The 14995-nt window shown below is 53.9% G+C and overlaps 1 protein-coding gene across 1 annotated transcript in view; it reads right to left on the bottom strand.

Moving 5' to 3' along the window:
* The window catches only part of TMEM132C (transmembrane protein 132C), a 302142-nt gene that overhangs the window by 11991 nt on the left and 275156 nt on the right, over positions 1–14995 (bottom strand). Inside the window, exon 5 of the mRNA XM_046026085.1 lies at positions 13516–13659. Within this exon, the coding sequence (XP_045882041.1) occupies positions 13516–13659 (144 nt within the window). The remainder of the gene's footprint in view (positions 1–13515; positions 13660–14995) is intronic.

Here is a 14995-nt window from a genome sequence, read left to right as displayed (position 1 = left end):
AGATGCCCGCAGGGGCAGTAAACGGCACATCTGGAGACAGGAAGCTTCCCCCCCATCCCAGGCCCTTGGCAATATTTACATTTTTTTGAAAATTAGACTGGGATTATGTTCTGTAGCCCTAATGAATGGAAAACTCAGACTAGAAATCAACAAGTGTTTTCAAGAAATGACATGACTGTCTCGCATATTCACGTTGATAAAATGTGATTTATACTGGCCCCATGTGACCAGATCGGCCACCAAACTATGAAATCCTTGAAGGAAAGAACTACATCTTTTTAAATCCTCGATCTCTTGGTTCCACACAGCAGATGCTCATGAAACAGGAGCTTAGCAGAGTGGCTACTGAATGGACAGATAAATGAATGCATGTATGCACAGAAGGATGGGTGGGTAGGTGGACGGGTGGATGGATGGGTGGATAGATGCATGAGTGAAGTATGTATGTTTGGGTGTGTGGATGGGTGGGTGGTGGATAGATGAGTTCATGGATGGATGGATAAGTGGAGGGATGGGTGAGTGGGTGGATATATGGATGGGTTCATGGATGGATGGATGAGTGGATGGATGGGTGAGTGGGTATATGTATGTATGGATGTATGTATGGATGGATGGATGGATGGATGGATGGATGGATGGATGTTTGGGTGTGTGGATGGGTGGGTGGGTGGGTAGATGGATGAATGGGTAGATCAATGAATGGATGTATGTATGTATGAGTGGATGGGTGGCTGATGGTTGAGGGGACAGGTAGGTGGATGAACCAACAAGACCCTTTCTTCACGGAGATGCCTGCTTCAGGACAACCAAACAAGGATCTTGGGGTGACGGGAGATGTGGTTAGAAACTGAGATATGACAGAGCCAAGAGCAATGGAAATGCAAGACATTTACTTGAAAGCTTCCAGAAAGTTCTCAAGCAGTGTTTCCTAACCTTTTGGGGGCCACTGACTCTTTCATGAACACATGTCAAGCTAATTCTTGCTATGGGCATGCATATACATACAGTTTTGCATAACATTTTGGAGTTAATAAAGTCACACGTGGAGTCCTCATATAGCACTTACCCTACTAAGCTATAATTGCCAATTTGCTCATCTGTCTCTTGTCAGGACTGTGTACTCTAGAAGGAGCAGTGTCTCCTTCCGGGGGTCTGCAGACCCTGTTAAATCACATTGATGCTAAGCAGTGAACTCATGTGATCACCCTTTCTTTCCCCAGCTTCTGGGAGCCATGGATGGCTACTCTGGGCCCAATTTTCATCTCCAGCTCTTGCTTCTGTTTGGAAGGGCAGCTGGTGAGGGCTGGGCTTAGAGAATTTCCCCCATCTGCTGGAGACAGTGGCAGGGGTGGCTGGGAGGGGGAACACAGGGATGGATCTTCTCACTCATGGTCAAGAGTGGTTTAAAAATGTTTACCTACTGATTAAGGGTGGAAACCAATTTTAGTTGCTGTCCCAGACTTGCCATTAGCTTGTAAACACTGTCCTGGATCTGGGCAGACATTAGCATAATAGCCGAGCAAGAATTATATCAGTAATCACTTCTTTAATCAAATGTTGTAATTTACAGACCATTGACTTCGCTCATTTATTACCTTCCTGAGCTCTGGTGGGAGGGAACCTGACCGCTCCAGAATATATAAATAATTAAGACGAACGCCAAGGGTATGACGTTGTGGTGCATGATAGAGCCATTGTCACCGCTATTCCTGCAGGTGTCATAAATGTCTGGGGGAAGTCTCCAGATGCATTAATCATCTCCTAAGTGGCTAGAAGTGAGAGCCACAATATCACAAAATGAGTTGTCTCATCTGCAAAATAGGAACCGAAAAACCCCACAGGAATCTCTTTAGTCCCTTGGCTTCGTCTGGGATGCTTTCTCGTCTTTCGTGGTGGGCGGGCTGCCCACTGCTGGCCTCTGCCCACTCGGGCATTTAAACTCTCCCGTCCAAATGCATGGTGGCCACTGACCCCACCACCAAGTCTGCTTTTAGGACCTGGAGGGGCCAGGTGGGTCTGGTTGAGCGGCACGTGGTCAGTGGACATCTTCTGTTGTCACTCGGGCCTTGGCGACTTCCTTATGACATCGCCCGCCTCTTACCCATGGGAACAGGTTGGGGAGCACTGTCTTTGGGGAGGGCAAAGCCACCTGCTGGCCAACCATTGACATCCAGTACGACTTCTGCCTGAAACAGCAGCCAAGCAGGTTCCAAACTCAACATCCAAGAGGACAGGTCAATACACAGACGGTCGGACCCACCCTCAGAGTCTCCGACTGAGCAGGTCTGGGGAGGGGGACCCACGACTGCATTTTTAACAAGGTCCCAGGTGATGCTGATGCTCTAGGTCTGGGGACCACATGTGGAGACTCGCTCCTTGAAATAATGCAATCGCCCTTCCTCCGTTTCCATGGAATCTTCCGTTTCCTGCCTTAGTGCATTCGGGCTGCTGGAACGGAGTGTGGCAGACTGGGCGCTTCCGGGATGGACGGTGGTTTCTCACACGTCCGGAGGCTGGAAGCCCCAGCGGAGGATGCCAACGGATCCCTCGTTCAGTGAGGACCAGTCCCCCCTCACAGATGCCACCTTCTTACTCTGTCCTTCTGCTGTGGATGGGGTGAGCGAGCTCTCTGTGGACTCTGTTCTAAGGTCACTGATCGCACCCCACCCACGAGGGCCCCCACCCTCATGACCCGGCCACCTCCCCAAAGCCCCACCTCCTCATACCATCACATTGCAAGTTAGGGTCTCAACCCAGGAATCGGGGGAGGGCACACAGACATCCAGTCCATAACACTCTCCTTGCATGACTGTAATCATTCCGTTACGACGCTTCCAACCACCTCTGTGCCAATGACCCCCAGAATCCGACCTCCAGAACCCACTGACCCAGTGGCTTATTCAGCATCTCCACCCGGATCTGTAATTAGCATCTCAAACTTAATATGTTTGGAAATCAAACTCTGACCATAGTTGTTTTGGTTTTGGTTTTTTTGTGGGCTGGTTTTTTAGTTTGTTTCATTGTTTGTTTTTTGCCACTTGGGAGCCTGGGGCTGGAAACAGAAATTAAATTCAGACACAGAAAGTCAGATTTACATTTCTTGGACTCCCGAGTTTGTGACCTCGCTCCGTTCACACAAAAGATCGCTCGATCTTGTGCGGCGGCGATGCCTTCCTCCAGAAGAACGTCTGCAAGGTGCTCTCCTCGTTTCAGTCCTTTTCTGGAGCTGCAGGCGGCAATCATTTTCCCCTTCTGGAGAAGAGGAAGCTGGGGAGCTGGCCTGCCATGGCAAGACGGAGGAGGCCAGCACCTGCGGATGGCGGCTACAGATGGCGGATTTGCCAGACGGCTTTGATGGTGTTGTCTTCGCAGGCGGCAGCCTGAGACTGGGGCCTTGGAAGTCATCCTTCGTGCCGAGGGGGGTCTTGGGATCATCTCCGTTCCTGCTGGCAAGTGAGCGGGGAAAGGAAGGGGCTGAGAGAGGACGCTGGCAGGCGAGTCCGGAGGGATCACATCTGCTTCCTCTCCATAGGCTGCCCTTGCCGTCTGTCCCTTAGCCCATCCCAAACGAGCCCACTTGGACGGGATGGATCAGTCCAAATCTGGGCTGGAAACAGATGCTACATGGGACCCAGAGGAGAGTGTGACAAAGACACTCTGGACAAGTCTGTGGTCCCGGCTCCGGGAAACTAGCAGGAGACAGCACCGCACGCCAGACAGACGGGGAGAGGGTTCAAGAGCATCCTCCAAAATCCACGTCCCCCAGAACCTCAGACTGGGAGCTGGTGTGGAAATAGGGTCTTTGCAGATGTCATCAGCTGAAACGAGGTCCTACCAGCTCTGAGGGGGCCACAGAGGGCTGGTGTCTGCACAGGAAGAGAGGAGGATGTGGAGGCAAGCCCCCAGGGGGTGATGTGGGGACACCGGCAGAGACGGAGAGGTGCAGCCATGCACCAGGGAACAGCGAGGACTGCGGCCAACGGGAGCTGGCAGTTGCAAGGCAGGGATCCCCCCTCCAGTCCTCCGGAGGCTTCAGAGGGAGCAGGGCCCTGCGCACAGCCTGATTTCAGACAGCTGGCCTCCAGCCCTGGGGAGAAGAGCATCGCTTTAAGCGTGACCTTGGCGGAGGGTGCAGCCGCTCTTGACCACAGGCTTGCGGAAGGGGCCCAGAGGGATGAACATGCTGACGTCTCTCCCCCTCCCTGCGTCGGCTGGAGCCTCCCACGGCCTCCCATGGCCTCACCACGTGGGGAAACCAGGGAAGGCTGCACCTGGCAAAGTGACCACAAAAGTCAGCCTCCTGGAACAGGAGGAGGTGGTACAGGGATCTGAAAGGGTGAATAGGAATTTCCAGCACAGAGACCCCTTCTCAACATTTTCCCATCTTCTTAACTGGGGGCTTTGTGTGAATCACAGAACTCTTTTCAACTCTGACAAAATCCTTCGAGGAGTATGAGCTCTTCCCTGATGCATGCCTGGTATCTCTCCCAAGCGTCCTCCATGCACCCCCCTCATGCCCTGTGTCCTCGCTTGTCCTCCTGCTGCAGGACCTTTGCACGTGCTGTTCCTGCTCCCTGAAGGCTCCTCCCCCACTTGCCTGTACGATTTGTTCCTTGTCTCCTCTAGGTCTTCCACAGAGTGACTCCCAACCAGGGGCCATTGTGTCCCCTAGGAGACATTTGACAATCCTTGGAGATCTTCTGGGTTGTCACCATGAGGGGAGGGGTTGTCATGGCTAGAAGACAGGTGACTGGTACCTAACAGTTGAGGCCAGCGCTGCTGTTCGACATCCTGCACCGCACAGGACAGTTCCCATCAAAGGTCAGCAGATCCCAAATGTCAGTGTGGCCGAGGCTGAGAAGTGCTGCCTTACCCTCACATCCACTCCCCAGAAGCCCTGTCTCCGACATCTGTATGCAGATCACAACTCCAGACCCCTCCCTAGCTTTATTCTTCTCGTTTTTCCTGTATTACTCTCTCATATGCTACGCATTTCAGCCATTTATTGTGGTTATTACTTGTGCTCTATTTCTAGAACATAAACTCTAGGGTGATAAAGCTTTTTGACTGCTCTGTTCAGTGTTTAGTGTTTTTTCAGTGTCTAAAATAGTACCTGGTGCTCAGGTATGGGGCTTACCACACCCCTTCTACTGGAGGGGTTACTCGGGGCTACCTACTCCCCCCCACTGTGCACAGGTGCACACACACACAGGTGCATGCACAGGTGTACACACACAGGTGCAGACAGGTGCACAAATATGGAACACGCAGGTGCATGCATGTATAGGTACACACAGGTGTACACACATGTATGCACACAGGTGTACACGCACAGGTGCACAGCACAGGTACACACACAGATGCACACAGGCACAGGTGCACACACAGGTGCCCGCACCAGTGCCTGCATGCACAGGAGGCAGGCTTTCACAGGTGATCGCACACTCTGTAACAGCAACAGCAAACATTTGCTGAGTGTTTACACTAAGCCAGGAGCCACTCTGACAGGTTCCCATGGATGATGTCACCAAACTCTCACCATGAACACAGGAGAGCTTCCTTATCATTCGATTCCTATCCCTATTTCAAGTGAGGAATCGAAGGCACAGAGAGGTGATGTAACTTGCCCAACATCACACAGCATGTAGTCAGTGAGCCACACAGGGAGTCCACCCCACACCTCGGCTTTCCACCCTGATGCCCACAGCTCTGTGACGAGGGACCTGTTCAGTTTTCATCCTTCCCTCTTTCCTACTGCGGGTGGACTCAGACTCTATTTCCCCTTCCTGCTGATGTGGACCTGGCCCTGTGACGAGTTGGGCTGGGACAATGTGAACAGAAGGGACAGCAGGCCGGTCCCAGCCAGGCTTTAGGGCACCACAAGTGTTCAGGGAGGCCTTGCGCTCTGCCACGAGAGGCTTTCCCCGACGTCACTGCTGTCTCTCCGCGCCCTGGAACGAGACCCATGGAGCCCGTCCTAGCCCCTCTGCACTGAGGGGGTCCACTCGGCTGAGCCTGCAGACCGCTGGACACCTTCTGTCTCTCCTCCTCGGGAAGCAGAGAGGCTGCTGGAGGGTTGGGAGGAAGGGAAGACGGGGAGCCCTGCTCCCGGTTTAGGAAGGACACAGTGGATTCGGGAAAACTCCATGGAGTGCTTGTTCTAGAGCAGTGGCGTTCGTCCGGACCCTGCTTTGGGATAAAGACCCTCTTCCTTTCTCAGCACCCGTCCCCCATGGCCCTTCCGGTCCATGGTCTTCTCCCATGGTGCCCACGGGGAAGCTTCCCGTTTCCTGGAGGCCGGGTTCCCTTGTCACTGAAGGCATCACATCAGCTGTTCTGATATCTCAGGGAGACAAGGACAGGGGACCGGCAGGGCGTGGGGCTGGCCAGCGTTTCCGAGGCAAGGTCTGGGGGCCTCCCTTCTTTTCCCTTCCTGTCCCTCACTGTGGAGACCTAACGGGATTCCCACCGCCCCGGAAATCTGATCACCAGTAACTTGCACTTTATCCCACTGACTTTGAGGAATGCGGCCAAGACTGCGACAGAGCACGCAGTCTTGGCTCAGGAATCCTGTCCTCTCAGAGGTGGCTATGCTGGGCCAGGCCTGGCTGGGGGAGGAGGGAGCATTTACACAGTGTCTGCTGTATACTAGATTCTGTGTTGGGTGCGCACAAACACTTTCCAGGACACTGGGGCACAGAGAGGCTGAACCACCCATCCAAGGTCCCACAGCTGGGAGCCCTCGGCCTTGGATGTGACTACCATGGTCTTGCCCCAGAAAGGCTCTCTCTCTCTCTCTCTTTTTTTTCAGATGGTCTTTCCCAGTGCAATTGGTGAAAAGTTATCTCTGTTCTTTCACTTTGGAATTAAAAAGGACAATGGATTTAAAGACATTGCTTGCGGTCTGTGATAACACGGTCTTCCTTCCCTGACGTCTCCGAGTCAAGGCGCTCGCCGACGAAAGTCTTAGTAAACCCAATTTCTTTCCTTCTCTTTTCAGAAGTCGGTCTCACACCGTCATATACGGTAATTCATGCGACTTTGAGAGCAGAGTCACAGCGCTGTCCCCTGAGCACGTGGCCCTCCATGGACGTTTAGGAGCAATGTAGTTTTCTGAAGGAAAAGGAAGGCTTCTGTGGTATTCTCTGAGACTTAACGGAGATATTTTCAACGTGTCTCAGATGTCTAAGATGTCCACCTCGATGCTTTGTGCATGTCCACAGCGTGAGAAGATTGCCGCGGTCCGGCTACGCTGTGTGCACAGGCCACTGACACGGTTCCCATCGCAGGTGTGGACGTGTGTGTGAAGGTGTAATTCAGTGTCCCAGTGCCCAGGGCTCAGCACGGCCCCTTTGGCTGTGCGAAGGCCCCGAGGCGGGGACTGGCCTGTTGCAGAGGAACAGGGCAGCTTGGGGATCCGTGTCTGGGAGCCAGCTGGGGCGCATGGTGCAGGGAGACTACGGCAGCTCAGACCTGCCAGGAGGGTCAAAGGAGAAATCCCGCAAATGCAGGAATTAGCCCGGTGCCTGGCACACAGCGGGCGGGCACATCACACCGGGCTGGGGAGGGGGAATCTGCGGAGGGTCGGGCAGACGGACCGCCTTAGCCCGAGAAGTGTCTTTACGGGGCTCTGGTTGTTCCTGCCTGGAGGAGGGGTGTGGAAAGAAGTTTCCAGAGTGACAGCTTTGAAGAGATCAGTCCTGTCTCTCCAGGAGTTCATGCCGAGTCACCGACACCTCATCCCGGGGAGCCGTCTGTCTCATTTTCCTCTGGTGATGTCACCTGAGATCCCAAAGTGCTGGGAACAAGGACGGAAGGCCCGGAGCAGTCCATTGATGATGGGGCTGGGTGCCCCACGGCTTCTCTCTGAACCAGGCCGGGCAGAGCTACCCAGGGCGGGGGGTAGTGGCTCCCTGAACACGGGGCTGTCTCTCTGTCTCTGGGGGCAAGGAGCAGAGGGTGTAATCGCAGGGATGTCCAGGCAGTGAGCCCGGAAACAGTCCAGCCACATGTCGGACGGGGGCATCTCGGGAGGGGTGTCCTGGGGCCCTGGGACCAGGCCCTCTGGCCGTGACGACCCTTGTCTCCCCTCTAGGAGTTCGGGGGCCAGAGGAAGCTGGGTCTGAGTCTCAGGCAAGCCTGCTGTATTTATCTGGGTGTTTTCTTCTTCGGATTCGGGATCATCACATTCAAGCTGTCCATACGCCAGGCGTCTGCTTCCTTGGCGATTATCCGCTGGCTTCAACAGCCAACTGCAGGGCCATGAGTGACATGGCCTGGAAGAACCAGGGACACAGGCTCGCTGGGAGACTCCCGGAGAAGTCAGGCTCCTCTGCTTCCTCCTGGCCAGTGGCCCCTCTGGGGCACGTCACTGCTTGACTAATGTCCCCAAGAAAAACCAAGGAAGGAAAGTGATTCATGGGCTGGGCTGCAGTGGCACTTTCTCCCAATCCAGGCCACATTAAGAAATGGGAGGAAGGTCCTGGGACTCAGAAAGGCCAGTGGCAAGGAGTAGGGGATGGGAGGGGAGGAGCCCCATTCCAGGCACCTGTTCTCTCTCCTGGGCCCAGCCCTTTTCAGTGGAGGACCTCGCACCCGCCCATCAGTGGGAGGTGTGCATGAAGCCCTGCCTCTGACCTCAAGAATAGGGTCATGTGATCACAACCGGAGCTGTGCATCCCCCAGCCACAGTGGCTGACTTGGGGTGAGCACATGAGCTACGCTGGTGCCATCAGAGGGAATCTCGGGGGCTTTCCGGGCTGCACTAAAGGCATTTGTACATTTTTTCTGGGATATTCTACATGTAAAAATAAGGTTTTGTAGCCACTTGCAGCCATCCCAGGATGGGACAGCTTGTCTCAGAATTCAATCAGGACAAAAGAGACAGAAAGTCAAAAATAAAATATTGATTATTTCACGTGAGCCCCTGGATCCAGCCATTCCTCTCGTGGGGGGAGCGTCCTCACTTGGCAGCGGAGACGTCGCCAGAAAGGGGCCCAGCTGGGCCTGGCCCTCTGTGGTCCCCCCGGGGGCCCAGGGGCACCACCCACAGCGGCCCTGGCCTCACAGACTGACCCCCTGGGGCTGCTGCTGACGTCACCAGCTTCCCAAGGACTCGGAGCTTGTGGATCCAAAGCGCCTTCAGTAGAGAGGAAGTTTCGGGCCCACAGGGGCAGTGTCGGGGGGAAACTGAGGCCCGTCCCCGAGCGAGGGGACAATGCCCCATCGTTGGCTACAGGACGCGTCTTTCTTCTGACGATGCTGGCGTGTGGACAGATGGGGACAGTCAGCACTCTGTGGGGGTCACAAGGGCCCTGGGGCTGCTCAGTCACATCCCGCATCCCCTCCCTGTTCCTATTCCTGGAGACTTTGTCCCTGGCAAGCCGTTCTTCCTCCTGCTGAACAGACATCCACGCAGACGCTCCTGGAGCTCCCAGCCCACCCCCCCACTCACACTCAATGCCTCCAAACCCATGCTCGGGGTGCTGAGTGCTCCCCAGACCAGACCCTTGGCACCAGCGGCTTCCCTTCCCCAGATGCCCACCAGTCAGGGGCACACGGGGGGGGCGTCGCAGGCGAGAGGAGGGAACAGGCAGAACCGTGCACATGCCGGGGCCCATTGTGGCACAGGGGGACGAACCGTGCTTCTCTGTGTGCCTGATCATCCATGGGGAAAAGGGACAGAAGGAGGGCGGGTAGGTCCACACTGACCCTGGGGGGCTGACGGATATGCAGGGGTGTGTGCGTGTGTGTGTGTGTGTGCGTGCTTGTGTAGATTTGTTACAAAAATTGTGGTGAAGGAAGTTTGTGTTTCGTGATCTCATGTTTCAAAAATTATTTTTCTATCTATGGATATGCATCGATGTGTCAAGGGAGATGGGTAAGAAACGCTCGCCGAGCCACTTTCATAAGAGACCACCTACTCTATGATTCCATTTCTATGAAATGTCCAAAAAAGGCAAATCTATAGAGACAGAAAGTAGATTAGTGGTTGCCCAGGGCTAGGGGTGGGGATGGGGATTAACGGCAAATTGGGTGACAAAAATATTCTAAAACTGGGTCATGGCGATGGTTACCCAGCCCAGGAAGTTCACTAAGGTATCGCTGAACTGTACCCACGAAGCGAGTTACAATTCTAATTATTTTAGCAACAGCGTGCATAGCACATGGACCCAGAGCCCACAGTGTCCCTCCCGGGACTGTCGAGGGGGTGCCTGAGAGAACCGGGCTCAGAGCTAAATCCTTCCCATGTGTGGGCTACTAGGTCAAGTCCTTTTTGTGATTGAAGAAACTTGGTAATCATCACAGTGGCCTTCTGGACTAGAGACTGTGACTGTCCCCACTTTCCGAAGGAGACCGGGCAGGGGAGGGGATGTATGAATTGCTCAAGACTGCAGAGCTGGGGACGGTGAGGCTAGGAGGGCTTTGGAGGATGTCTCCGTGGTTCTCTTGCGCATCCTACAAAGTCTCTGCTGCCTTTGTCTGAATGCTGTTTTTCAAGGGTGTCCATCTAACGAGCAGCCTGGGAAGGCAGAGACAGGGTCCCCTTAAAGAGCACAGGGCAGGCATGATTGTGGTCAAGCAGGACAGAGACACTCTCTCTCTCTGGGCTGAAGGACAGGTGGACTTTTTGCCTCAGTCCATGGGCTGCTCTGACCGGGTGTCTTGGATGTTCGTGACTCCCACGGTTCTGGAAGGTGGACGTCTCAGATCAAGGGGCCAGCCTGGTCTGGTCTACAGCCCATTATTAAGGACTTGGGCCCCCAAAGCCCAGGGCTCTTCTCTCACGACCGAGCCTGCATGCATAGGTATCCCTGGTGTGGCCCCTGGCACGACCCCACGGGGAGAAGAACTCAGGCTTCCGGGGCAGGAGATGCAGAAACACTGGCCGCACTCCATCCCCGACCAGGGGTCACTTCTTCCAGCAGCAAACTGGGGCAGCTCGTTTTGCCCGCTTTTGCCCAGGGAGGATGTCAGAGCCTTCGGCATCTTCTACAGAACTCAGCTCCGTCCAAATCCAGACCCTCCCGCACCTGCCACACGTTCCCTCCCCACCTCCTCCCCACGGCACCCCGAGCTGTGTCCCACTATCTCGGCGAGTATCACTGACGTCATCAGACCCTGAACCACGGGCTGAGTCTGCGTCCTGGGACGGAGTCCAAGTCCGCCCGCCTGCTCCCGCATCCCCACCTGGCTTCTGCTGACCTGGGATGACACGTTGCTTCGTCAGCAGCCCGGGGCAGCGACTCCAAAGTCGCTCCAGGTGGCAATTCTTAGTTCGGATACATTTGTTTCTCTAAAGATACTGATCCCATTCCTGGAAACGCTAGTATATTCCTGGAAATACCAGGAATACTAGCTTTCTCTTTTCCCACTCTCTAAAACGGTCGTGAGTAACGACTCCACGACAAACTCATTTAAGACGAGCTAATGGTAGTTACGCCAACAACTACAGTGAAACTTGTTTCTGAGGATTTTGTCAGCTCACGGATGGACTTTTTAACCATCTCTGAAAAGCCATCAGTGTGAACGTGTCCTTTCAAAGGGTCACACTTCCTTACCAGGGGTCCTGGCTCTTAGGGGAATTGCAGATCGGTCGTAAAGACCGATGGCCGCCAAGGACGGGGTGTGTGACTGTGGCTGGGGCAGGGCAGGCTCCAGATCGAACCAAGGGGCTCCTCCCCAAATTGGCCTCGCCAAGCATGTGGGGTGATTTGGCCTCAAGGAAGTGGGGTGATGGTCCAGTCAGAAACAGAGCAGGCTTTCCTCAGAGCAGTGGTTCTCTAACACACAGACAGCCCCCCAGCAAAGAATCACCAGGCACAAAATACCGGCAGAGCCGACATTACGAAATCCTGCCCCGCATAGAGATCTTTGTGTCCAGGGGAGGAGACACTCTCCATGGTGGCCGGGAGGCCCTGGAGTGGGGTCAGGTCTGCCACATGCCCTACGTGCGCATACGCAGTGGATTCGAAAGACTGGGTGCCAAAAAATAACAAAATGTCGCATTCATCATTTCTTTATCGATTGCATGGGAAATGATCGTGGTTTTCATATGACGGGTTCAATACATGCATTTAAAACAATTAGCTTCACCGTCCTTCCTTTTCTGAGTGGTACCACTGGAGACACTGAAACCACATGTGTGGCCCACGTGGCTTCTCTTGGACAGTGTGGCTCAGCACTTCATCCCCTCTCTGTCCTCCCGAAGACCTCTCGCGTCTTCTGTAAGGCACTTTGGGTTTGGGACCGTCATTACTCATCAGTCACTCTCAGGGGAATTAGGAAAAAGTATCTCTTCCTTGAGATGCTGCCTACAATAGTCAGAAAGCGGCGAGAACATCCTGATGTTGCTGGCGTCCCTTGCCGCCACCAGGAGGTTGTCACGACCCAGACAGCTTGCATGCCACCCTCTGCCCAATGCTCCAAGAGTGGTAGGTGTCTGCGGTCTGCAGGGGAGGGTCTTTCCGCCCTAACCCACGCACTCAGTGATTTGTATGGTTCTCTCCGACGACACGTGCTGCTTTTAACCCCAGAGAAAAGACTCTGATGCTATGTGTCAGACCCCACTTGAGGGAAAAAACCCATTATCCGCTTACTTGCCTTGGATCTTTTATGTTTTCTTCTGGATGTGTTTCCAGGACTACAAAACATATGGAGAAAGACCAAATGGTTCATTTCTGGCTTGGAACAGCCCTCATGGTGTCTTATTCCTTGAACAAGTATTGTGGGCACATCACAGCAAATATTGGCCAGGAAAGACCAAGAATTAGGGTCATTCCATCAAGAAACTTAGTCTGTAGAGCAGGGCTTTTCTAGGGAAACTTTTCCCTGGAAAGGCGAACGAATAGATGTGTTAGTTTTGTAGGTTGTCACGGGACCCTCCTGCAGTCATGCAAAAGCCATCACAGACAATACAGAAATAGGTTTGAGCGGCCACATTCCAATAAAACTTTATTTACACAACAGAGGTGGGGGCCGGATTCGACTCACCATTCACGACCTGCCCTGTCAGTGGTTCCAACAGCTGCCCAAGGGCCGGACTCACATTGCAGATGTAATTTTTGCCCATGAATAAAAATTAAAATTGGTTGCCCATGGGGGAACACAAGCGATCTTTACATAAAATCCAAATCTGTAGTTTCTTTTGAGAAGACAGCAATACTGACTCCCAGGTACTCCCAGCCACGACTAGCAGTAGCCGAGGACAGGCCGTCCTTCTAGCCCTGGGCACATCTGACTTACCACTGCCCCCAGGGCCCGTCACCTATTGCTTCCTCTGCGTATTCGGGGTTTGAACCGCAGCCCAACGCATGCTCGATGAATACCAGGTTGGGAGTGATGCCGATATGGAACATAGTAATGGGAAAATTTAGTGGAGCGACTGAAAGTGTGGTGTACCTAAACCCACCCGCAGAGCTGCTCATTTCTGGGCAGGGGGCGAACCTTTCCAGTGAATGAGGTGCTCAGCGGAAGTTCCCGTCTGCCCAAGCAGATGATCAGTGGGGCGCTTACCTTGATGATGTTCTCGTCTGTGGACTTGCACTCCACCGACTCCGAGATATCCGTCACGGCACTGTTCTCCTCCACGGAGACCACCCTGATGGGCAGGGATACCGTCTTCCCTGTGAGTATGGCAGTGTTCAGAATTTCCGTGTCCTGGCGGAGGAAGCAGACGTACCTGCGTCAAGGGAGCTAGTCAGAGCTCTGCAGCACTACTGGGAACCTCCCAAAGTGTATGCCAGGTGGTCCTTGTCGAGAACCTGATGCCATAGCCCTCCCCTTGGGCCAAGAAAGGCTGTTCTTGGAGATCATTTTCCAAGAACATTTAACAATTTAGTTTTACTTAGGATCATCTTCTTGGTGACCCACTGCAACGGTTATCTGGTACTTTTTTCTTCCTTTGCCGAGACCGAGGGGAAGTGACGTTATCGGTCGGGGTTGGGTTGTAGGCAACAGAAAGGAACTCCGGTCTAGTCTGAGCTAGGTGTGGCCGTCGTTTGAGTAACGCGCCTCACCACCCTGAAGCCCGAGATCTAAGCTCTGGAACTGCTGAGTTTATTCTGTTACGTGGTCTAAGGGCCTTTGCAGTTGTGATGCAGGGACAGATCTTGAGACGGGCAGACTGTCCTGGGCAATCGGAGGCAGAACCAACGGAGTCATGAGAGTCCTTCCTAGGAGGTGACCATGAGGGTCAGAGGAAGAGGGGACGAGGCGGGTAATGAGGCAGGGGTCGGGGGATATGATCATGACCTGGGAGATGTGGGGGCCCCCCTAGGTCTAGAAAAGGACCGATCCTTGCCTACGGCCTCCAGAGGGAACCCAGCCCTTCTGACTCCTTGATTTTAGCTTTGTAAGACTCACTTCTGATTGCCAATGCCCAGAACTGTAATATAGTAAGTTGGGATTCATCTGGTATGGAAATAGGGAACTAACACCAGTTCTTATCAGCTGGGTCCTGGGCTGCTCCCAGGGTCACAGGAAAAGCTGTGCAGGCCTCGGAAAAGCAGGCCCCCGACGTGCTTCCAGGACATTGAAAACCGGGAAGTTGGGGAGCGAAGTGAACGGCTTCAGCCTTTCTCTCCCTGAGTCCCTCTGCTGAGGAGCTACATTTGGGGGTGGGAGGAAGGGCAGTCTGGCTCAATGCACATCCCTTGTCCAGGGGAGGGTGGCTTCCCTGTGACTGATGCTGACTCAGGAGAAAATCCACTCTTGGAAGAAGAGGGAGTGAAGAGAGTCCCAGCCAGCAAACCAGAGCCGATGTCTGCTCCAAGATCAGTGAGTCAGTCACTTTTATCCCCCGATGGCCGGGATCGCTAGACCTTGGTGATGGAAGCTGGACCGCCGGGTGCCATCTTTCATGCAGACTTTTATGCAAACCAAAGACTCTTTCTCCACTGCCCGTGGGAGCCCTTTCCATCCCAGCTCTGGGGACTTGGGCTCATTCCATTCACACCAAGTTCGTGCAATACAATTAGCATCACGTCTCCTACCC

Source organism: Meles meles, chromosome 12 (genome assembly GCF_922984935.1).
Source record: "Meles meles chromosome 12, mMelMel3.1 paternal haplotype, whole genome shotgun sequence".
NCBI classification, from domain to species: domain Eukaryota; kingdom Metazoa; phylum Chordata; class Mammalia; order Carnivora; family Mustelidae; genus Meles; species Meles meles.
The sequence above is the reverse complement of the archived record's forward strand: the minus strand, read 5'-3'. Positions and strand labels throughout refer to the sequence as shown.